This window comes from Schistocerca gregaria, chromosome 6 (genome assembly GCF_023897955.1).
Source record: "Schistocerca gregaria isolate iqSchGreg1 chromosome 6, iqSchGreg1.2, whole genome shotgun sequence".
NCBI lineage: Eukaryota > Metazoa > Arthropoda > Insecta > Orthoptera > Acrididae > Schistocerca > Schistocerca gregaria.
In genome coordinates, this window is record NC_064925.1 from 185,016,433 (window position 1) to 185,042,754 (window position 26,322).

General features: G+C 39.4%; 1 protein-coding gene across 1 annotated transcript in view; it reads left to right on the top strand.

Moving 5' to 3' along the window:
• The window catches only part of LOC126278621 (cohesin subunit SA-2-like), a 379,668-nt gene that overhangs the window by 15,312 nt on the left and 338,034 nt on the right, over nucleotides 1–26,322 (top strand). Inside the window, exons 3-5 of the mRNA XM_049978860.1 lie at nucleotides 4,609–4,816; nucleotides 5,055–5,280; nucleotides 21,166–21,319. Coding sequence (XP_049834817.1) covers nucleotides 4,609–4,816; nucleotides 5,055–5,280; nucleotides 21,166–21,319 — 588 coding nt within the window. The remainder of the gene's footprint in view (nucleotides 1–4,608; nucleotides 4,817–5,054; nucleotides 5,281–21,165; nucleotides 21,320–26,322) is intronic.

The window sequence follows — 26,322 nt, forward strand, 5'->3', positions numbered from 1 at the left end:
AGGGGGCGGGGGAAAACCGAGGTATCTCTGCCCCGGGCAGCAGTTTCGTGGGAGGGAGGGGGAGGGGGCAAATTCATATTATTGAGTAAAAAGACCTTGTTTTACAAAGCGCCTAGCATCCAGTGCACGCTGGTCTATTGATTATTCATATGATTTTGAACACATCCCTGTTGGTTTTTTGAACATTTTTGGTCAAATTGTATATTGATTTCTGAATGAATCGTAAGTTGATTTTTGAATGCGTGCATAGTGTACGTGATGTCTCTGCCAGGGGAATCCCCGTTGCATCTAGAAATAAACTTTCCTGCAAACAAAAGGGTACGAGTCTACGTGCAATACATGCTGTATGACAGTCTCGTTTATTTGATGTGTGTAACAATTGCTGGAATATTAGGCAGGCGTATTTCATTTTATCTAGCAGACAGTGACAAAATACACGTAATAAAATTGAGAAGCCACGCCAGTCTTGGCTACTATTTGTATTAACAGCTATTCTAGTATTACACAATGACATTTCTTGTTTTCATGTAGCAAAACATTGATGAACTTTGATGAGATAATAGATTCTTTCCTAGAAAGGAAAGCACGCCATGTAAAGTTGTAGCAAGATTAGAGAGAAAAAAATGCTAGGACTTAAGGATTGAAGAAATGTGTACTGTCTTGCTTGTCTCCTGTCTTTACTGGTTTTATGTATCCTATATTTAATTTTATGTCACACAAAACAGCAAGTTATTAGCTAATAGGCAATAAAGAGTGCAAATTTTCTAAAGAATTCTTGTTCTTCTGGTTACAAATAATCCCATCCAGTATTAATTGTGAGTTCATTATTTTAAGAGGGGCAGGATGTGAAACGGGTCAACTGGGGCAGGAGAGGCACCATAGGACATTTTAAATTTCCACTGGCCTGAATATAGTTTGATGGCACCCATTACAAAAAATTACACGTTTGAATTTCACAGAGCAAAATACAGAGACGTGCGATGGTAGAATGCTGTGTGAAGAGGCGTGGCACTGCACTTCAGCACACTTAAGACCAAATAACATAATAACATGTCTTACATTCCCTCAAACATATATGTTTTATGTATCAGACTCTTCAGAAAGATGTGCGCTACAAAACAAACATTTTTTTAAAAGTTGATTTTTTAAATATTTGGCATCCTGCCTCTAACGCTTGAGGGAGGGGGAGCGTCACTGTCTAATATTGTCTCGGTTCGGAAATATTGTAGATCCGGACCTAATGCACAGAGCAGTCTGAGTTGTAGTGGGGAGGTGGTAGTCTCCACGTGACCCATGTTTAAATGATTTTGTTGTTTCCTCTTCGTTTATTGCTCTCACGTCAAATGAAAACAAAAGAGATTTCTGTGGCTGGCAGCTATCAAGTGAATTAAAATTCATTTACTTAATTATGGAAAGCTAAAATATGTTATTAGTTTCAGATTTTGTTTCCACCTTTCTGACAGTCGAGTGTTAATCGCCTTTCAGAACAATGAAGTTTTTTTGACGGTTTGTTCAAGAAATTTGACTTTTATTAATCTTTTCTGCTGAGGCGGTAATAAGGCACTGTTTATTTCTTGAAGATACTATATAGTTAACTCTTTTCTTATCAGAAAATCTGTGTAGTGTTGCCTACCAGTCGTGCCTCTTAGGTTCGCGTTGTTTAAATTGACATAAATTGATGCTGTTTTGACTACTTATGATGTGAACGACTTTTGAGGTATAAATATTTTTAAAATAATTTTGTTTATTTAAAGTTAAGAAACACAATTTTTTTTTTTACTTTTACTGGTGACTTTTATTCTTGTTGCAAGGCCTGTAGACAATAGAAGAATGTTCATGGCATACTGGTGTGATGCACTTATTAAGTGTTATTTGACTTTCCTATATTTTCTTCTCTACACAATATGCACATCTTCTCTTTTTCTTAGCTGGTGGATTCTCTGCCCTCCCTGGGTCTGGCACTACTAATGAATTCATTACTTCTTTACCCCTGCTAGTTGCTTTCCCAAATCGATGAAAAAAGTCCGACGTCTCATTTTTTTTTATTTGCAGCCAGCTTTATCCAAATTAGGTATGCGTCCATTACACTTTGCACTGATCGTGTTGAAGAAGACCGCCAATGGTCAGTTCATTGTTTCTCTCTTCACACTGTAGTATTGCATCTTAGGGTTCATGGTTCCAGTGCCACTGTTTTTGGCATTGGATGCCATTATAATTTCAGGTTGCTTATTCGGGATGATGACACCTTTGGTTGATCATGAAGAGAGCTAAGAATGGTAACAACTTTGTTTTTGATCAGGAACATAAGCGGCTATCATCACATCTGGTAAAACCAAATAATGTAAAGTATACTTCATGTCCTGTTGGTGTAATAAAATCAGTAGGCAGCTCACATTTGTTTTTTCGGATGGTGTCAGATCTTTTGATAACAAATAAAGAGTTAAATCAAGAGACGTACAAATATTACCACAAGTGACATTATGTCCAGATTTCTCATGTTCAATCACCAGGGTTTTCACAATATTCTCTCCAAGTCACACAGCTCTGGTTCCTTCCTCCTTTCCGGAATACACACAATCTGTCACAAATTATACATAACTTTATTCCGTTATCTACCAGGTTTTGATGGCATGTTGTGTTGAAATGGACAGTGACCACGGTCATGCACCATCCTGGAATGTAGGTATCCCTTAGGGTAATTTCCCTCATCTCAAAAACTTCTCTGACTGGTTCCAATTTGTCGCTTGACATGTGTTCACATCGGGCTGCTGAATTGTCAAAGTACAATACCCACAGAATAAGCACGGAAGCAGTTGCAAAACATAATTTCATGGAACAGCAGTTGGCCATTCTCAGCACTCCAAACCTGACTGATATCTTCGTTTCTTAACTTGTAGACTCCAGTCAGGATCAGAAACCAATAATCTTTTTCATTTCATGCATATCTATATCCACCCAGTCCTTGTAAATGATTCAACTTTTCTTGTTGGTTCACATACACAGTTTGTAAATGAGAGGTACATAAAAGAACAGCAGAAATCAAGATTCTTCATTATCACAATTCCTAATCAAGTAACTTGTAGGTCCCTGGTCTTGTTTCAATACATCCTTTTTGCTCTGCCTACCAGAAATTCCCACTTGAGGATCTGTTGCCCATATTTCATTCCCATTTGAAGACAACTATGTAACAGTCAACTTTCATGTAGTTTTGAGTTTTCAGTGACGTCTACCTCATTATCATCATCACTGGAAGTTTCACATTCACCAGGTGGCTTTTCAGAATCAAAATACTGCTCCAACAATTCCCTTATCTCCTCATCTGATAGTCCTCTTCTCCGTAGTATTTTCAGTTTATAGAACAGGCAGCTGTTTTGAAATAATGCACCAAAATCAGTATGCAGTTATCACAAGGAGGACTGTTGAACACTGAAAGGATAACAGTGTGAGTCAACAATGGCAAATTACATTACAGACACTGTGCAGGTGGACATCTCATTGAAAAATTGCTTCTAAACGCTCAGGCCAGTGAGTCATATACCGGGAGAAAATGTGTACCAACACTTTAACACAAAGCCATAGGTAAATTTTTTTCCAAAATTATGACTAACTTAACAAATTAGAAAAAGTCATAAAATTTCATTAAAACAAAATGTGTAGTTACTTATAGGGAAGAAATTAAACATTATAGATGGCCTTCTGAGGCCCAATGGTAGGTAAAGGGTTAAACAATTTTCAGTGTATCTTAGGGAGACTGTTGAGTACTTTGTTCGATGTTCCATTGAAACTTTGCATTGTTTTGGAAAAGCACCTGTTAAAATGATGTCAGTGAGTGATAGTCAGAATCATTGACTGAAGAAGATCAGTGGGTGTTGCCAAGTTTCTATAACTCTCTTTAGAGGCAGTATCCAAGAGCAGCCTCTACGACCTTCACTAACTCAGAAGAGCCATAAAAGGTGGAATGAACTGTATATCTGTAGTGTTTATTCAGTTAAATAATGTTCTGTGCTGCAGAAGTAGGGTGTGTGCTTTTTTATAATGTATTCTATTTCTCATTTGTTTCTTAATTTATGCTTAACGTATTACTATGGGGAATTCAAAGAATTTATTTTATTTTCAATGTACTGTGCTCATTGAAGAGGGCTCATGACAGCTAAGTCTAATGTGGAGAAACCTCAAAAACAGAATTATTGGAATGTATCTTATGCAGTCTAATGCCTCACTTTTTAGAGTAATAACCAGTGCAATTCACATACAGAACATCTTCAGATCATAGTAGTCGCATAGCAACATGTTTGTAAGTCAGTAACTGAATAAAGAGACATTAGCTGTTCTATGCTCTAGTGGAAACTTAGCTTATTTTCAATTTGTCTTAGCAGTACATTGTTATGTTAATTCTATTCACTTAAGCTGACAATTTCAGTATAAATAACAACTGTCTATGTTCCACCCCACCTAGGGAGAAGTGTACAGATTTATGTAGCTTCTTGTGTGCTATGTGATTCAGGAAAAATCAGCATACAATTGGTGTTCTTGTTTTCTCTTTTTTAATTGTATGTATGATAATTTTGTTCAAATGTGTTTAGAAAATGATGAATCTTTTCCTTGCAGAGAAACAACATAGAATTTCCATTGATGGGGAAAGAGAGAAAAGTAAAGAAGACTTGCAACAGCTATTCTGAATTTATACATCTCCTTGTGAAACAATGTCAGAATTCCATCTTGTATGATGGTTGTCTCATACAAAATATTTGTTCTTTCTTGGCTAAGCTTTCAGTGAGCCGAATTAGAGGCTTTAGGCATGCCAGCACTTTAGCAGGTTGGCTCTTTGAATGTATTCTCTGTCACTATAAATATGTTTAAAAACAATTTAGCACATTGTACTGAAACATTGGTTTATGGAAATCATTTTTTCTGTGATTTTATTACATATTTGTTATGTTAAATCATCTTTCCTTTCAATCAGATAATTATTTAACTGTGAAAAGGTTATTACTTAATTACTCAATGTGTAATATTATCATTTTACAGATGTGTTAAGTAAATTTCTTTTGCAGGTCTAAATCTGTTAACAATACTTCTGCAAGTAGCACATGAGGTTGAAACAAACATGAATGAAATTCAGGGCCAATGGGATAAAGAGAAAACAAATGATTCTGATGAAATTGCAATAGCACGGCTAGATTTACTTGAGTCGAATCTCAATGAGCTTGAAGACAATATGCAAGAACTACAGAATATGGTTTGGTTCCTGTTTGGTGCCATTGTAGTTCATAGACTGAGGTATGTTAAACAGTGCAGTGATTGTTATATGAATCTATTGTATCCAGGACAGTGGCATACGTACATGTACTTACGCATATAAAACTGGAACATGACTTCCATAACATTTGGTAATTTAGGAAATTGATATAAATTGCTCAACATGTGAGCAGCTTATTAAATGTACAAGTAAGCTATAGTGATTTGATAGCCACTTTTGTTTATATTATGTAATAATACAATTATTTATTGTTGGCTTCAGATATATATAAATGATTTAAGAACTAAACTATCCCTTTATCGGGGTAAAAAAAATAGTGATTAGATTTAGGTGTTTGTATTGTGTTGTTGTTTTATATTTTGTGCAATTTCGGTAAATTTTTGTGCAAACAGTTATTTAATCCTCTATTCATCATCACTTAAAAGTAATGCAGCTAAAATGTCAGGGGCTTTACCACAGCATAGCTGTTGTTTTCCGAATGAGTACCAATTCAACACACACTTTAAACTGTCGGGTAGGGTCGCAACCATGTTCTGCAGAACAAAAGATTCGTTCTTTAGACAATGTCTAGGCTGAGGCTGACAAGGAGACATTAGAGCCTGTGATCCACTGATTTGGATGAGGTTTCTCTTACTTGTTTGGAGCCATTTGGAAGTAACTCCTGTGAAGGACATTAGGTCACCATGCATCCTTCTTTGAAAAACTCAAGCTTGAAGGCCATGATGCAGGATCCATTTCAGGTGGAAATTCTCTCTCTCTCTCTCTCTCTCTCTCTCTCTCTCTCTCTCTCTCTCACACACACACACACACACACACACACACACACACACACACACACACACACAACCACGATCTCTGTCTGCCGATGCCAGATTGCGGGCAGCAGTGTACAATAGGAGAAGCAATCTGAGTGGTGGAGGTAAGGAGGAGGCTGGGATGTGGAGGAGGAGCGATAGCAGGGTAGGGTGGGGGAGGGTAAAGTGCTGCTTGTGAGCGCATACAAGGATAAGGTAGAGAGAGGGTAGGGAAGCTAGGTGCAGGTGGGATGTTAGAAGGGGGACAGGGCAGAAGAGAGAAGTAAAAGGACTGTTGATGAGCTGGTGAAATAGAGTGCTGTGTGGTGCTGGAATGGGAATGGGGAAGGGGCTAGGTGGGTAAAGGCTGGGAGGGTTGTGGGAATTTAGGATATAATGAAGGGAGAGTTCCCACATGCACAGTTCCAGAAAAGCTGGTTTGTTAGGTAGGAACTGGATGGCTCAGGCTGTGAAGCAGTCATTGAAATGAAGAACTTTGTGTTGGGCAGGGGCAGCATGCTCAGCAACTGGGTGGTCCTGCTGTTTCTTGGGCACCATTTGTTGGCCATTCATGCAGACAGACATCTGTTTAGTTGTCATACCCATGTTGAATGCAGCCCAGTGGTTGTAGCTTAGCTTGTAGATTACATGACTGGTTTCACAGGTAGCCCTGTCTTTAACAGGTTGGGTGACGCTTGTGATCGGACTTGAGTAGGTGGTTGAGACTGCTCATCACTAGAGATGCGACGGCCACGAATGGTTAGGCTGTATGGAAGGGACTTCTTGGTATGGAATGTATGGCACCTGTTGAAATGGGGTTCTGGTGGTTGGTAGGTTTGAAATGGACAGAGGTACTATCTGTGAGGTGGAGGTCAACATCGAGGAAGATGGCTTGTTGGGTTGAGGAGGACCAGGTCAGTGGGGGGGGGGGTCATGCCTTCAAAGGAGGTGTAATTGTGGATGAGGATATAGTTGGTCATGATGACTAGGAAAGAGGTTGTAAGTTTGGAATCTGTCATGTGCTGGGAAAGTTAGTGTTCAATAGTGGAAAGGCCATAGACGTTAGGGTTGTTAGTGTAAAGGAAGGTGGCCTCAGCAGTGACAAGCAGGACACCATGTGGTAAAGGAACAGGAACTCTATAGAGGCAGTGGAGAATATGGTTGGTATCTTCTATATAAAACAGTGGGTTGTGGTAATAGGCTGTAGATTTTGGTGTATGCGAGCACGGATTCTGTCAGTAGTGGCGCAGCAACTGGCCACAACAGGGTGTCCTGGCTGGTTGGCTTTACGGACTTAGGCAGTATGTAGAAGTTTGGAGCGCAGGGAGTGGTAGAGTTGAGGAGAGAGATGGAATCTGGGGAGGGGTTCTGGGATGAGCCTAAGGATTTGAGGAGAGGCTAGAGATCCTTCTGGATTTCTGGAATGGGGTCACTGTGGCAGGGTTTGTAGATGGATGAATCTGACAGCTGTAGAGTTGTTTTGCCAGGTAATCCTTACAGTTCAAAACAACAGTGGTGGAAGTTTTGTAAGCAGGTTGGATTGTAATGTTGGGATCAGTTTTTTGGTGGTGGATTACAGTTCTTTGTGCAGATGTAGGATAAGCTTGTGTTTTGAGGGATTTGGGGAATGATGGTGATGCAATGCAAGGTTCAATGTTAATAAATTCTGGAAAGTTAGCAGGGCATGGTTTAGGGACAGTGTGGTGGGTCACGATTGAAAGAAGGTGTGCACAGTTAGACAGGGTTCAACATTGATCTTTGGTTGAGCCCAATTGGTAGGGTTGGCTGTAGGGACCAGGAGAAGGTGAGAAGGTCTTTAACAAGTCATGCATGATTGAATTTGAGTTTGGTTCAACAGGCGAGGCCTTTGTAAAGGGCGTATACTTCTGTGGGGCTAAGGCTTTCAGAGGAAAGGTTCATATCTGTTTTTCGGGGCTGTTTAGGTTAACGGTGGCGTAACATTGTTGGTCTCCATATTGACATTCATTGATAAAGGATGTTACACATACACACACAGTCTGCTCCAGGGATCACATACAAGTTAAGAAAGTAAGTTGGCTCATAAGCTGGTCACTTTTCTTCCTTCAAACTTTAATTTATTTTATTTTTAGTAAAATTAAATAGGGGAGACATACTGGTGGAATTGAAGCTAACAAGGCAAATCATGAGAAGTATGTGGATGGTGAGCCTATGAGAACAGTTTCGCAAAAACATCAAAGGATTGATGCAATCTCTGCTGCATTGTGAGAAAAACGTTCTGTAAGAAAGACCTTATTTCCAGTGTCAAGCGATGGTGTAAAAGTCAATCCCCAGAATGTTACCAACGTGTGGCTAAGCCATTTCCCCTTGATATCCTTCTAAGAGAGCTGGTTCAGCAAGGTATGCAGAAGCAATTTTGTGTAGTTTAGAGAAAGAAGATACAGCAGAACTGCAGCTTTAAAGGCTGACTCATGTCTGATAAGATCATTGCTGGCGAAACAAGGGTCCGAGTTATAGCACCATTGTTCAGACACATTTTTAATCTATCAGAGTGTGTACTCCACAGGTGAAAGGTTCATCCTGGAAATATTAATAGGATGCAGCTGAGCCATATCCCTGCAATCACATTTGTTGTAGAAGTGTTAGTCTGTGTAGGTATCCAGGACTGTTTATGTGAAACTTAGAAAGTGGGAGAGGGAGAGATTAGAAAGAGACACTGACAAAATGGAAGGTGTTGTGAGGAGTGCCTTTAAGATTCATTACCTGGCCAGTCTCTCCTTTCAGTTTTGTGTTTTCCTCATTTCCAATTGTTGAAGCTTCCTTTTCTCTTTTTTCACTCACGGCAGTGTTAGTTATGATCATGGTTGTCACGCTTTTTTGACTGTTCTTTTGGAATATGCCCCAAATTATGGCAGATTAGTTGATGCAGATGTGGATTTTTACCATAACTTATTGGATCTGAACTGGTGTGCATACTACTGAACCATCGGTATAACAGGTTATGATTAAAAAATGTACCAACATGAGTTATTTTTTAATGCCCTTTGGCTCATTTAGCTATACATTGAGCCCTTCTGGCATTCAAAAAGTTTTGCACAGTCGCCTCTATTTTTTTATATTTTTTGCAGGAGGAGAATGAAAATTTTGGGAACTTGGAACATTTAGCTATACATTGAGCCTACTCAATGTAGCCTCCATCAGCTCTGACACATCTGGCCCAATGTTCTTTCCGTGATGTAAATGCATTTTGATAAAATTCTGGGGACTGACTTTTACACCATCGCTTGACACAGGAAATAAGGTTTTTCTTACTATCAAATGTTTTAGCATGCAGGTGGGCCTTCAGACGACCAAAGAGGTAAAAATCGGACAGAGCCAAGTCTGGACTGTAGGGTGGATGAGGAACAATTTTCCAACCCATTTTTCTGATTTTCTTGTGTGTCATAAGGGCTGTATGGGGTTTGGCATTGTCATGGTGTGGTCTGATGAGCTGACCCTGAAGCTGTGGTCTGTGGGTCTTGATGGCACGTCGCAGCTTGTCCAATGATAAACAGTGACAGTTCCAGTTAATTGTGGAGCCAGGTTCCAAAAAGTCAATGAAAATGACCCCACACTGATCCCAGAAGAAGGAGGCCTCTACCTTTCGGCATGCTGTTCATGAAAGTCTTGGTTTCTTCCTCCAGGGGGAAACCAGGTGACGCCACTCCATGGATTGGGTTTTGCTCCCAGATTTGGACAAAAACAACCATGTTTCATCCTGGGTAATGATGCTGTCAAAACACTGTTTCCACTTCTCAGTAAGGTATTAATGAGACCCTCACACACATTCTTCATCATCATTTTCATTTCTCTTGTCAGTAATCTAGGCACCCAACATACACAGATTTTTCTGTACCCTAGTGACTGTACCAGTGATACCACACTACTCAATGACTAACGAGTCATTTCAGCAGGTTGTCGTGTCATCACACATCTGTCATTTTGGATTATTTGATCAATGGTCTCCTTATTCACATCACTCACTGCCGTCGGTGGTCTACCGCATCGTGCAATGTCCAGTAGAGAGAAATCACCTTCTTTAAACCTCTGCAACCACCACTGAATACTGCTGCGAGACACTGTGTCCTCCCCATAAACAGGGAGCAACTTCCTGTGAATCGATGTGACAAGAGTCATCGCCGGTCTTGAATAGGAACTCCCCTCACTGACTGTTGTCGCAACCTGACATCAATATCACGGTCCATTATGGTTCACCTGTAAATAAAAGAAAATAATTTTGTACACCAACTTATAGCTAAATGTTCCAAGTAAGTTCACAAAAAACTTCATTCTCCTCCTCAAAAAAATAAGAAAATTGGACACGACTGTGCAAAACTTTTGAACGCCCTTTGTAGAACAAACCACAGTGGTTGCAGCATAGGTTGCGGATCACATGACAAGTTTCACAGGTAGCCATGCCTATGATATGACAGAAGGTGCTTGTGACCATACTGGAACAGGTGGTGGTGATGGGAGGATGTATGGGACAGGTCTTGCATCTAGGTCTGTTGCAGGGATATGAGCCTTGAGGCATTGCATTCAAGCAGTGGTTGTGTAGGTATGGTTGAGGATATTGTGTAGGTTTGGTGCATAGTGGAATACCTCTGAGGGAGTGGTGGGGAGGACAGTGGGTAGGACATTCCTCATTTTAGGTCATGGGAGGAGGTAGTTGAAACCCTGGTGGAGAATGTGATGCAGCTGCTCAAGTCCTGGATGATACTGAGTCATGAGGGGAATGCTCCTCTGTGGCCAGACACTGTGACTTTGGGAGGTGTTGGGTGCCAGGAGAGGTAAGGCACTGGATAGGTCTTTTTGCTCAATGTTAGGAGATAACTACAGTCAGTGAATGCCTCAGTGAGACTCGTATATTTTGAGAGGGACTGCTTGTCACTACAGATGTGACCGCCATTATTGGCTAGGCTGTTTGAAAGGGATCTTTTGGTATGGAATGGGTGGCAGCTGTTGAAGAAGAGGTAAGTTGATAGGTTTGATATGGATGGAGGTACTGATGTAGGTGGAGGTCAGCATTGAGGAAGGTGGCTTGTTGTATTGGTGAGGACCAGATGAAGCAAATTTGTTGTAAAACAGTTCATTCTGTTACAGGAGTTGTGTTCTCATTTGAAAATGTTAATGTTTGGCATAACACTTTGGGCAGGAGGTGTGGGAGGGGGTACATTGTTTTTAAAAAAATGTTGTTTTTGTTGCTTCCATACAGAAAAATTTTCTAAAAGGCACTAGACCGGGTAACACAAATGCAGTATTCAGGTTTACATTATTAACTATGCTAGTTTATTGCTGTATTCTTAAGAATAACTTCAGAGTTGGCCCTTTCAGGGTATACAGCTTTTCGTAAGTTTTGGCTATGTACTCGTGTCTGTCTTCATACTCTTCCCGTCCTTTTGTATTTGAGTAAGTTCCTCAATTATAGCAGCCATTCTTTCTCAAGAATTAAAACCAGAGAAGGTAGCGATCCCAGGGTGATATTTTTCCTCTGCAGTGGATTGTGTGGCAGGAAACTTCCTGGCAAATTAAAACTGTGTGCCTCTGCCTTTCATGGAAAAGTGGTCTACCAACTTTGCTACCCAAGTATGACTCACAATCCGTCTTCACAGCTCTACTTCTGCCAGTACCTCATCTCCTACTTTCCAAACTTCACAGAAACTTGCAGGATTAGCAGACCTGGAAGAAAGAATATGCAGAAACATGACTTAGCCATAGCCTGGGGGATGTTTCCAGAATGAGATTTTCACTCTGTAGTGGATTGTGTGCTTATATTGAAACTGTGTGCTGGATCGAAACTTGAACCTCATGCTGGACCAAGGCTCAAATTCAGGACCTTTACCTTTCACTGGCAAGAGCTCTACCGACTGAGCTAACCAAACACAACCCACAATCCATCCTCACAGCATTACTTGTGCCAGTACCTTATCTCCTACCTTCCAGACTTCACAGAAGCTCTCCTGCGAACTTGCAAGACTAGCACTATTGGAAGAAGGCTATGCAAAGACATGGCTTCGTGGTGGCCTGGGGGATGTTTTCAGGATGAGCAGATTGTGCACTGGTGTGAAACTTCCTGGCATGTTAAAACTGAGTGATGAACGGAGACTTGAACTTCGGACCTTCGCCTTTTGTGATTAAGTGGTTTTGCCAACTGAGCTACCCAAGCATGACACATGACTCACAACCTGTTTACACAGCTTTACTTCCACCAGTACCTTATCTCCTACATTCCAAACTTCACAGAAGCTCTCCTGTGAGGATGGGTCCTGAGTCATGCTTGGGTAGCTCAGTTGACAGAGCACTTGCCTGTGAAAGGTAAAGGTCCTGAATTTGAGCCTTGGTCCAGCATGAGGTTCTGATCTACCAGAAAGTTTAAGGTAGTGATGTTGGATGCTGGGCTCTCTAGCAAAATTGACTTTCTAATTCATTCCAGAGGTATTCCATTGGATTCAGGTCGTGATTCTGAGCAAGCCAGTCCATTTCAGGAATGTTGTCCACTGACCATTGCTTTACAGATGCTGTTTACTGGCAAGGCACATTGTAATGCTGACAAAGTCATCGTCTCTGAACTGTACCTCTCCTGTACGTGATACAAAATACTGTAAAATATGTTCAAATTCTTCTTCATTTAATGTTTTCTAAAGTACAAGAAGGACCATACACTAACCACTGCTTCCTCCGTACATCACTGTTGACTCTACATGTGATGGCAGGTAAAATTCACGAGGCATTTGCCTTTCCGAACCTTTCCATTGGATTGCCAAAAGACATAGCATGATTCATCACTTCGAATCCCTCATTTTTTCATTGACTGTTCAGTGGTACCACACTTTACATAAACTCAAGTGTTGTTTAGCATTGACTACATAAATTAGTGGGTTATGGGAAGCTACTCAACCATTGCATTCCATTACTTTTTAACTCCATACACACAGCCATTTTGCTAGCTGGACTCCTGGTAGCACTTTGGAACTCACAAGTGATTTTTTCTGCTGATGTCATGTGATTGTTTTACACCCGCCCTCCCCAGTGCTTGACAGTCCTTGTCTACCAGTACATGAGATCTGCCTGAGCTTAGTGTATCTGCGGTTGTTCCTTTGCATTTCCATTTCACAATCACATCACCAATAGTCGACTTCAGCAGCTTCAGAAGGCTTGAGTTGTCCCATATGGATGTTACTCAGGTGATATCCAATGACTACTCCACATTCGTAGTCATTGAACTCTCGTGTCTGGTACATTTTGTTTTTGTACAGTCTCAACACCTCCTTTGTGACCTTCAGTGATTAGTTATACATTACATAAGATTGTCTGGATACTTTTCCTCAGATAGTGTATCTTCACCTACTACATGTTAGAGTTTTTCCCTTTATTGTCTCATGTTCCATTCAGACAGATATTTGTCATTTGATTCGTCACCTTCCTCCTACATTTTTAGTCTGTTTAGATCACATATGATGTGCTTCCCAAAATATCTGAGGATTTCATTGTACCAGTGAAACCAGTAGCAGTATGACATTCCGCTGCTAGATGTCTTTAGGTACACGTCTTAGTTTCTGCAACACAAAGTTGCCTCATCTTTGGTGCATGCAGTTGTGAATTGTAGTGGCGCTTGTCAGGATATGTTCCAGTGCTTCTGCGGGTTGCGAAATTAGTAACGTGAAGGAGCAATGGATTTCCATCAAATTCTATTTCAAGTTTAAGAAAACAGTAGCTGAAAGCCACCACATTCTGTCAGAGACATTTGATGAGAGTGCACTGAGTCCAGTCAGGACATTTGCATGGTTCAAGTGCTTCAAGGAAGGTCGAGAATCTATGCAAGATGACAAACATTTTCGTCAACTGTCAAAATGCACAAGACCATAAATGATTACGAAAGTGCATGACATGATACACGAAGACTGAAGGCAAGTAAGAGACTTGGGCTGTCATACAGTACATTTCAACGAGTTCTAGCTGATGAACTGAACATGTGATGAATTGCGGCAAAGTTTGTCCATCACCATCTCAGCATCAACTAGCAAAACTTCGGGATTCAGACATGCACTGGTGTACAGCAAAGAAGTCAAGAGTGTCCTAAATTTCTTATTCTGAGTGATAACAGGAGATGAATTTTGGGTTTACAGTTACTACCATGAAACAAAGCAATGACTATCACAATGATAAAAACAGTCTTCTCCAAGGTTGAAAAAGCTCAACAAGCTCGTAGCAATATGAAGGCAATGCTGATCATTTTTTTCCCCCCTCCCCTGACACTCAGGAAATAGTGCATAAGATGTTTGTTACACCTGGTCAGAATGTCAATGGGTAGTTTTTCTGTGAGGTTTTGAGGCGACTGAAGGTAAATGTTCAGAGCAAACAGCCAGAATTGTGGAAAAAGTGAGTGGTTGGTGCACCATGACAATGCATCCATGCTCACCTCACTTGTTCCGAAGGGATTCCTGCATAAAACAACATGACAACTGTCCCCCCACCCTCCCTACTTGCCAGAACTATCCCCATGTGACTTCTACCTGTTTCCAAAGATGAAACTCTTGACTTCACTGAAGACATCCAAGATGAATTGCAATAGGTCCTGAACATCTTTCACTCTGCAGACTTCTAGGACTGCTCACTAAATAAGGAACAAAACTGAGATTGTTGCATATATGCCTGAGGTGACTACTTTGAAGATAGGGATACAGGAGTCACTAAAAGTTCATTGGTGGGGACAGTGCCAGAGAAATTTGAGGATCTAACTTTGTCATATGGACCCAAAGATTTGCTGTATACCACTGGGATAGAGCAATGTTGAGGCAAATCAGTTAATAGTCATTGGTGTTCCTGCTGTGCGCTTGTGGTGTTATGGTTGACTCTCCATTTGGGTCTCAACTTGGGTGAACTCTGTGGTGTAATTATTTAGCTTTTGTCAGATCTAAATGAAGTCTTCAACTTGCTTCTAAAACTCACTTTTGGGTGTGTAGACCACTAACGCTGTCTAATTACAAAAAATACACAGTTAGCTTCTAAAAATTTATTTTTGGTTTTAGAAAGGTGGGGATAGCCGTGAAAGATTGCCTTTTCAAAAAAACTGTTTATTGAGTCTCCCAGATCTTTCAGACTCCAGTGAAATGGATTACTTTTAAAGGAAACATTGACATACCATCAAGTAACTGATTTCATCCAGAATGTTACTTTTTGTACAAAGAAAATCACTTTAAAAGAACCTCAACTTCTAAAAGAGTAAGAAAATAATAAGGCAGTGGAATTCAGGATTGTCTAAATGAGAATCAGTTGAGAAAAAGCTTCAGCCTTTATTTTGTAAAGGTGATCTACACTCAAAACTTAAGACTCAACCCAGTTTATTCAACAAAATGAGATATGTTACGGAATGCTCCCTAAAGCAGTGCTTATGATCTTTAAAGTAAGTGACCCATCTGAAGTCCAGTTTGCACATTGTCGCAAGTATAGCTGGATACTAAGAGAATCCAAAGAATAAACACTAATAAACCAAATCCATAGCGAGAATCAAACTAATAGAGCAACAAGCATGCGCTTCCACTGCATCAATGCTGCGATAGAATTACAAAGTGGCTCAGACTAGCCTTATGCCAGCTTATATGCAGGATTCTGATAGGCATGATTGTTATCAGAGAATGCTCCTGGTGATAAGCACTATCTGGGTAGTGGCATCATGGCAGTTGACAGTAATGTTTTATTAGATACTTGATTTCCATAGTGATGCTTGTTTTGACGACACCCCTAAAATTTAATTTGCCCTTGAGTTTACCAGTTTTGGCAAACTACATTGTAGCTTATTTAATTTGTCTTGAAGACAGATGTTGCATGCTAGTTCCAATGCCATACATCAGCGTTATAGTTTTGATCTCACTGCCCAAACACAATATGTAAAATAGCTTCAAAAATACCCATGTCTGGTAGGGAATGTTTTGTATTACTTTTATGTATTAATTTCTCAGTCTGTTATATGATTGCAGCATGAGTTGGCCTGTTTTTGTAAATAAAAAACATATTCAAGAATCATAGTTAACTAGGTACATATTCTGTGCTGGAGCCAGGAGGTTCCAGAGAGTCACTGTAAAGAAAATGAGTTGATTCAGGATTTACATCAAGGAATTCAAGCTTTGGCGTGTGACAGATCCATGTGTATATGTTTGCAAGAGAAATATTTTAATGAAAAGTATAGTCCTGTGCTACGAAACGTAATTTCTGTTAAAGCAATCTCTACAATGACAGTGATGGAATTAACATGGTTGTCAAGGCTTGTTCTTGCTTTATACTCATTCTCAAACAATGGAAAATCTAGGATAGAATGTATAACTTTATGAAACGGATAGTTGCTACTCATAATATAAAGGAAATGCTGAGTCAGTTATGCACAGCAAAAAGACTGTCAGAAAGTGAGCTTTCGGCCAACAAGGCCCTCATCAGAAATAGACAGCATACACATTCACACTCAATTAAACACAACTGACAATACACACGTGACACAGTCTCTGGCTGCTGAGACCAGAGACTGTGGAATTGTGTGTGTGAGTTGCACTTGGAGGAGTGTGTGTGTACGTTGTCTATTTCCAACGAAGGTCTTGCTGGCAAAAAGCTCACTTTCTGACAGTTTATTTTGTTTTGAGTATCTGTGACTCAGCATCTCTATATGGTGATTAGCATTTATGGTCATTCCCAAATGTAGTGAGCTTTAAACAGCGGCAGCTGCAATATGGACCCAAAAAGTTTCACAATATACTGTGTTGCTTGGAAGGGGAAAATACAGCCATGATTTTTCCCAAGGGCATACAGCTTTACTGTATGATTAAATGATGATGGCGTCCTCTTGGGTAAAATATTCCAGAGGTAAAATAGTCCCCCATTCGGATTTCCAGGTGGGGACTACTCAAGAGAACGTCATTATCAGGAGAAAGAAAACTGGTGTTCTATGGATCGGAGCATGGAATGTCAGATCCCTTAATCGGGCGGGTAGGTTAGAAAATTTAAAAAGGGATATGGAAAGGTTAAAGTTAGATATAGTGGGAATTAGTGAAGTTCGGTGGCAGGAGGAAAAAGACTTTTGGTCAGGTGAATACAGGGTTATAAATACAAAATCAAATAGGGGTAATGCAGGAGTAGGTTTAATAATGAATAAAAAAAAAAAATAGGAGTGCGGGTAAGCTACTACAAACAGCATAGTGAACACATTATTGTGGCCAAGATAGACAAGAAGCCCACGCCTACTACAGTAGTACAAGTTTATATGCCAACTAGCTCTGCAGATGATGAAGAAATTGATGAAATGTATGATGAGATAAAAGAAATTATTCAGGTAGTGAAGGGAGACGAAAATTTAATAGTAATGGGTGACTGGAATTCGATAGTAGGAAAAGGAAGAGAAGGAAACGTAGTAGGTGAATATGAATTGGGACTAAGAAATGAAAGAGGAAGCTGCCTGGTAGAATTTTGCACAGAGCATAACACAATCATAGCTAACACTTGGTTCAAGAATCATCAAAGAAGGTGGTATACATGGAAGAACCCTGGAGATACTAGAAGGTTTCAGATAGATTATCTAATGGTAAGACAGAGATTTAGGAACCAGATTTTAAATTGTAAGACATTTCCAGTGGCGGATGTGGACTCTGACCACAATCTATTAGTTATGAACTGTAGATTAAAACTGAAGAAACTGCAAAAAGGTGGCAATTTAAGGAGATGGGACCTGGATAAACTGAAAGAACCAGAGGTCGTACAGAGTTTCAGGGAGAGCATAAGAACAATTGACAGGAATGGGGGAAAGAAATACAGTAGAAGAAAAATGGGTAGCTTTGAGGAATGAAATAGTGAAGTCAGCAGAGGATCAAGTAGGTAAAAAGACGAGGGTTCGTAGAAATCCTTGGGTGACAGAAGAGATACTGAATTTAATTAATGAAAGGAGAAAATACAAAAATGCAGTAAGTGAAGCAGGCAAAAAGGAATACAAACGTCTCAAAAGTGAGATCGACAGGAAGTGCAAAATGGCTAAGCAGGGACGGCTTGAGGAAAAATGTAAGGATGTAGAGGCTTATCTCACGAGGGGTAATATAGATACTGCCTACAGGAAAATTAAAGAGACCTTTGGAGAAAAGAGAACCACTTGCATGAACATCAAGAGCTCAGATGGAAACCCAGTTCTAAGCAAAGAAGGGAAAGCAGAAAGGTGGAAAAAGTATATAAAGGGTCTATACAGGGGCGATGTTCTTGAGGATGATATTATGGAAATATGGAAGAGTCGAAACAAGGCCCCGGGAGTAGACAACATTCCATTAGAACTGCTGACAGCCTTGGGAGAGCCAGTCCTGACAAAAAACTACCATCGGGTGAGCAAGATGTATGAGACAGGCGAAATTCCCTCAGACTTCAAGAAGAATATAATAATTCCAATCCCAAAGAAAGCAGGTGTTGACAGATGAATTCTTTACAGACGAATGGAAAAACTGGTAGAAGCTGACCTCGGGGAAGATCAGTTTGGATTCCGTGGAAATGTTGGAACATGTGAGGCAATACTGACCATACGACTTATCTTAGAAGAAAGATTAAGGAAAGCATTTGCAGACGTAGAGAAAGCTTTTAACAATGTTGACTGGAATACTCTCTTTCAAATTCTGAAGGTGGAAGAGGTAAAATACAGGGAGCGAAAGGCTATTTACAATTTGTACAGAAAGCAGATGGCAGTTTATAAGAGTCGAGGGACATGAAAGGGAAGCAGTAGTTGGGAAGGGAGTAAGACAGGGTTGTAGCCTCTCCCGATGCTATTCAATCTGTATATTGAGCAAGCAGTAAAGGAAACAAAAGAAAAGTTTGGAGTAGGTATTAAAATCCATGGAGAAGAAATAAAAACTTTGAGGTTTGCCGATGACATTGTAATTCTGTCAGAGACAGCAAAGGACTTGAAAGAGCAGTTGAATGGAATGGACAGTGTCTTGATAGGAGGGTATAAGATGAACATCAACAAAAGAAAAATGAAGTTAATGGAATGTAGTCGAATTAAGTCGGGCGATGCTGAGGGTATTAGATTAGGAAATGAGACACTTAAAGTAGTAAAGAAGTTTTGCTATTTTGGGAGCAAAATAACTGATAATGTTCGAAGTAGAGAGGATATAAAATGTAGACTGGCAATGACAAGGAAAGCGTTTCTGAAGAAAAGAAATTTGTTAACATCGAGTATTGATTTAAGTGTCAGTAATTCGTTTCTGAAAGTATTTGTATGGAGTGTAGCCATGTATGGAACTGAAACATGGACAATAAATAGTTTAGACAAGAAGAGAATAGAAGCTTTTGAAATGTGGTGCTACAGAAGAATGCTGAAGATTAGATGGGTAGATCACATAACTAATGAGGAGGTATTGAATAGAATTGGGGAGAAGAGGAGTTTGTGGCACAACTTGACTACAAGAAGGGATTGGTTGGGTAAGATATGTTCTGAGGCATCAAGGGATCACCAATTTAGTGTTGGAGGGCATCGTGGAGGGTAAAGATCGTAAAGGATGACAAAGAGATGAATACACTAAGCAGATTCAGAAGGATGTAGGCTGCAGTAGGTACTGGGAGATGAAGAAGCTTGCACAGGATAGAGTAGCATGGAGAGCTGCATCAAGCCAGTCTCAGGACTGAAGACCACACACACATACACACACTGTGTTGCTGTGCCACACCACCAAGCACTTTGAGAAAGAAGCTACTGTGGAATTATACACAAAGCTCCCGCATTTAGTACCACTTCTGAAGCCAGGACAACATTGAACAAACCTGAAGTCCTGTATCAGTATTTCCCTCACAAGCAGTGCCAAAAAATTCCATTGAAAGGATGACCAGCCACGTCTTCAGGCAAAGTCTGTAATTTTGGAACTTATATTTACATATACATGTGATGTGAACTTACATGTGAACCCGAACTTCATTGACAAAATTTTGGAGGTTATTCCAGGGACATTTTATAAATATTTTGGTACAAGCGACCCATGGTCTTTAGTGGCTTTTTATGAAATGATTTTATTTGATTTCTTACCCCAATTTATCTTTGCATCCACAGGTACATTGCACTAAGAGTATCTACACTATAGTGCAAAGTTAAACGGTATGTGCTGTGTGGCTTGTTTGGGATGAAACGTGTCCCATTCAGTTTATGCTGACATTAGTATTGTGTGCCATACTGCCGTTAAGTTTTAATTCATTACTGCTTGATTCTTTCTCTTTTTTTTCATGGCAGTATTATTTACATGTTACTTATAGAAAAAACATTAACATTCATACCTTATTGTTGACAGTTTATTGACCAAATTACCACAGCTTGTACAGATAGTGAAAGCAAGACAAGTGAACCCACTGAACATTCTTAAGTATCTCAGTAGACGTGAATGAGGATAATATCTTTAAATCTTTCACAACACATTTCTTCCAGATCTGCTTTGTTGCTGCTGCACAATTTATTGTTTATTTACTTTGTTTTACTTATTTACATTTTGTTTTCAAAAAATCTGACCTGTCTATGTCAAAAATGTACAATACATTGCTTGTCTTCTACATAAAGGTGTACATACAAGTGTGTAACTGAGTGTCTCACAGTAGTCATCTGGCACATTTTCTCTTGTGAAATGTGTAGATAATGTCAATGACATTTGTTACATTTAGTGCTCTATGTTAACTGGCAATGTCAGTTTGTTTCTCATTATAACCAGATTTCTTAATGAAATTTTATGTGCTCATTCAATAGAGTAATGCCCTGTTTCTCATTACAACTAGATTTTATATTGAAATTTTATGTACTCATTGATTAGAGTACTGCCCTACTGTTCAATAGTGAAACTCACTGGTGATAGGTTTTGTAATTATTCCAAAGTACTAGTACACATGCTGATGATATGAAATGTTTCCAGTTTTTTGTCTATTGGCACTCACTTCCAGGTTGGTGATTTACAACAAATGTGATGTGAACCAAACCATGAAGTACAACTCCATTGAGGGTTACCTCCTCAGCCATGGGCCCTAGTTGTATGACTTTTTTTTCCTTTTTTGATAGGATTCTACATACAATAAAATTTTATGTGTCACTAAATATTGTTTTAGGGATGTGTGTGCAGAAATTCGAGTACTGTGTTGTGAGAATCTTGGATCATGGATAAGGACTTACCATGGAACGTACCTACAAGATAAATACCTCAAGTATATTGGGTTTTTGTTGTATGACTCATCTCCAGATGTAAGGATGAGCTGTGTGCAGGTAAGTTGCTGTGAAATTAGTTATATCTCTAAAATTGATCACAAATTAGTTCATTTAAGATTGCTACTACTGGAAGCATTTTTCTTTTATTCTTATTTGAATTGCTTCTATAAATAGTCAGAAACAAAATAGTAAGTTAATGGATTAGTTGTTTTACTATATTTATTTTGATTTATAAACTGCTTTGTACTGAGAACTTCAGGAAATATAAAAGAAGACAACTTCTTAACTGCCAGATACTAATTGCTAGTGAAACTTCCAGCTTTTGTTTTTCTTCATAAACCTGCTCATACTGCTAGAGGTCATTTGTGTCTGGTTGTTAGTTTTTATGTAATAATTGTGTGTGCCCTGTCTGTGACATACATTAATTAATCATCCTCCAAAATGGAGAATTGTGAGACCTATGACTACTAAATGAGAAAAGAATTGCAATTACTTTGATTTATTCTGGTAAAGTTATGCATAGACAGTTGACAAACTATGCCAATACTAATAAACACCTTGGGATACATCACAAAAGGGTTGAGGGAGAGGTTGTGATAATCGCACAAGTGAATGAAACCCAATCGTATATGACCACTGATTGTTGTGATGTTAATTGAAAGGCAAACAATACCACAGAAGGGAATACATTATACCTGTGGGTGGAGTTGAAAGTGGACTGTTCATTAAATTAAAAATGCTAGTCTCCAAAGTGAATCATGAAGTGGTCAAAATGGTGTAAAGTGACTTAAGTTTCCCCACACAATGTCTCGTGATTGCGGCTCGACCTCGCCATATTGTTGTAGGTGGAGACTGAAGTGGCTGCAGAATCAGTCAGTGGTGCCACCGATGACCCTCGCCAATGGCAGAGTTCAAATCAGCCTGAATTTTCTCTAAGTCCCAACAGCAGCTCTCATGACAGCAGGCTGGCTGTTTTGAAGTTTATGGCAGAAGTTGTTGATGAAATAGATGAAGACAGAGTGATTTCTAATTGAATGTTTTCTACCAGTAAATCTTGGGTTGCTGTGTTTCACTTCATTTCCTGTATTTAGGTTGGTTTGGCTTCAGATCTTCCCAGCACCAAGCGATCAAATTGTTCCTAGGAACAAGCTAATCCCCTTTTGTAAGCACCCTCTCTTCAGTTAACCAGTAACGTACATTCTAAAATTTTATAGAGAAAAAAAATAGTGTCACTCTCCCCCCCCCCCCCCCCCCCTCCCCTCCCCATCATCTCTCTCTTTGACCAGTGAGGCGGGCCTCGACCTTACAGTTGAATTTATCTGTCTAACTTAATGTTTTTACAGGATCCAGTCCCTTTGATTCTTATATTGAGTAAACATTCAGTCTTCGTTAACCTGACACGTCCATTGTTGTGTCATGATTTCAAAACTGCAGATCCCCATTCCGTTATCATTGTCTGTCTGTGGCATCCAGTGATTTACTGAGAGGAACTTAGCTTTCTATTTTTGTGTACACTTCTGCCTTTTGCTAAAATGTTTCTCTTTTTTCCGCCATCCAGATTTGTAAAATGTTTTGCAACAGGGGCTCCTGCACCACAGGAGATTGTACATGACAGGATGTGTACGCCCTGAGAAACCTGGGAAAAATCTGAGAATTTTTGCATCCGGAAGAAAACTGGGATAAAATCCTGGAATTTTGGAGAATTTTTCTTTTTTATTCTTCTTTTTTTTGGTTTTCAGTAAATTTTTTGTGATTTTGACTGGTAAGAACTGATATTCTGACAAAGAATTTTACTGTATCCAGCCACTGCAGAATAGTGCTGCAGCAATAAAACATAAACGAGAGTAAAAAAATATTTACCTTAAGTTGCAAAGTAAAGGTGCCATTTAGAACAAAAAAATACAGTGCGCACACGAGTGTCTGCCATCAGCAAAATGAGTCAAAGGCTTTAAGACAGTGCACTTTTATGTCAAAATTCTGATGCTGTTGGAATGTCCTCTGGTGTTTTGTTTCATTTATGATATAATGTAAGATCTCTTAATGCTGTATATGTACTAAGATACAGGTTTCCTCCAGCATTGTAGCTGTGCACATGCAGTAACGCCTGTTTGTGGGTGCTCTCTGACAACTGCTGAAATGAATTTGGCCAGGTTGTGGGGAAATTATTACGAATGGTGGTTAGCAAAAACATTAACTTTCAAAGAAAATTTCACTTTATGTGAGATGAATTATGTTACGTGTGAGAATGTTCTTGTGATTTCTTAAATCACAGAGCTTTCATTTAAAGTTAAACACTTTAAGCACCAGTCACTGATAAGAATTTCGAGCCCAGACACCAGACATTTATGTCATTATTCAAGATATTACTGGCACATTTGTGTGATGTATCTTAAACTGTACCACACCCAAAAAAGGCCAATATTATCTGTGAAACCTAGCTTTTCTTGTAGTTTATTAATCTTCAAGGCCAGTCTCTTATAGCTACACTATGTTTATTAATTCAAACCATTAACTTATCATATTTGTGTGTTTGCAGCACTTAACAGTGATGTTGCTGTTGGCTGATTACATCATGTGTCCTGTGCTCAGAATATCTTATCAACAGCTGGTGAGGTCATGTGGCATGTGCTATGTTTGGCTTTCAAAAGCTCATCACAATCTCGATTTCAGTGCTTTGGAACCTAATGTGCTGTGCTAGGTGGAATTCGAATATATACTTTTGTAATACAAAAATATGTTGTGTATCATAATACGAAAATATGCAGTATACAGGTTTCTGCACATCAAAGATCTTTCCAAAACATGTTTCTTGCTCCCCTCGACAGGGGGGGGGGGGGGGGGGGGTGATCGTTTTCTAATATACTGGGAAGTTCTATGCCGGTGTATAAAACCTTAACCATTCAAAGGATTGATAAGTTTTACCGTTTGAGTGTTTGAGGGGACATATACTGTCACTTAAGTGTATTTTCACACTGGAAAAAGTGTACTTTTGGCTGGAAAATCCCTTGTCTGCATATATATTCCATATATGTGTTCATCCACAGTGCTTGGCTGCCCCAGTAGTGCAAATACAAAAAGCTGTCTGGCCTATTAACTATTGACATGCGCCTCCCTCAATTGTCCTTCTGTGAAATGACTCTGAGCAAGATGGCATTTTTTACTCCCCTGCACTTCTGCACTGCCCAGAGTGCTTTCAACATCCTCTCATTTGTGCAGTGAAACCTCTTTAACCCGACCTCTTGGATTTTTGTGAGAAAGTGATTGTTTGGATGGGTGGTCTTCTCAAAAGGCGATCAAGGTAGAGTATTACGCTGAACATAGTTATTTAAACACAATTAATGACAACTGCTGCAATGGAAACAAGCTTTTATAATATGTTAGTAATTTCAATAACAACACAGTACGTACCTAATCGTTTACATAATAAAATACATGGAAGTTAGCATTTGCTCACACTTTTTCATATGTTTGTTCACTATAACATTCTCATGTTCCTTTTCCACCTCAGGTATTAAGCACATCAGCGTCTGTTTGTAAAGCTCAGAAACAAGGGACTTGGGTCTATCAGTGCTATGTAAGGCATCATGTAAATAGGGCTGCCTCGACAGGTATTGTGTCATCTTCACTATCATTGTTTTGGTTGTCTCTGCAGTGAGGATCTGGGTTCATTTCTACAACAGCATGCCCCCAGTTATCACCACTGTTGAAGCACTCAGTTTCTCTATTCGCTGTAGAAATCTTCAATTCAGCATTGGCAGCATGCACAAGTGACTGATGATGTTTATTGATTCATTACCACCTTCTGCTTCTCCAGTGCCCACGTTCTGTGAAGACTGAAAACCAGAATTAATAAAGCATTTCCTAATTGTTCCGTTTTTTTACTTCACTCCAGTCAGCAGTGTTACCGTAATCACTCGAATCTAAGCTGCACTTTTTTGTCGATTTTTGTTATCCAAAACACCACCTGCGGCTTAGAATCGAGTGCAAAGTAAGCGGAAGTTATGAAAAATTTGGTAGGTGCCGCCACAACTAACTTCTGCCGTCGAATATATGCAGCGCTACACAGGCATGCTTTGCAGTCACAAAGATAAATACTGGCGCCAAAATCTCTGCGTCAGTAAATAAATTTTTAAAGAAGGGTGGAAGACGAGTTTTTTTTCTCCGCCCCGAGTTTCGTCCACTGCATTTTCATATATTATCCAACGAAGTACGTACAAATTTCGTATTGTTCATCTTCGAATGTAACGGCATTTCAATGTACTACGAGAATCCGACTGTCAAGAGTGTTTGGGATGGTTGTCAATATCGCCAACTCTATGTTCTGAATTTTTTCCTACCTGTGAGAAGAGATGATTGCTAATAGGAATTTTTATGAATTGTAAATCACATGCAGTATTCTCTTCACCATAAGAATTCGAATATAAACATTTTGCCATGTATTGTTTCGTGTTTGCTCCTGTCTCATTTAAATCCTGTCTGCCTAATAAACTACGAAACTAGAGTGAGACAACTGCAAACGCGGAAGAATATACACATCATGTCATGTTTATATTCATATTTTTCGTATTCCTAATAGTAATAGAGTCAGAAATGAAGCACGGCAATTAACTAGATATTTAAATCTAAAACGACTCTACTTTCTGTGCAGAATATAATGTACAAAAGAGGCGTCTGCAAAGATTTTCAAACGGAGAAAAATTTTCGCTAAACTCTCGTTCAGAACATCTTCCATCATACACAGCCTATTATTTGGTTCCTTTTGATCATTATCAAAGAAACAAGTAGTGTAAGTAACAACAAATAGCAGTCTCTTGCCATTGTTTTGCTAACGAGACAATTCCTCTCTTTTGTTTTTTAATTGTAAGCGGCGGTAGCGTGCACAAAAGCAAGCCATGTCGCGAGCGGCGACAGGTCATAAACACATATTATCAGAAGGCGGCAAACAATGCATCACACAGTACAGTAATCCATTTTCAGCTTAGAGTGACGTAAACACCTATAACAAAGAGAACGGCACTTTATCAGATCAAAGAAAAATAAGCAATCAATTCAAACCAGAC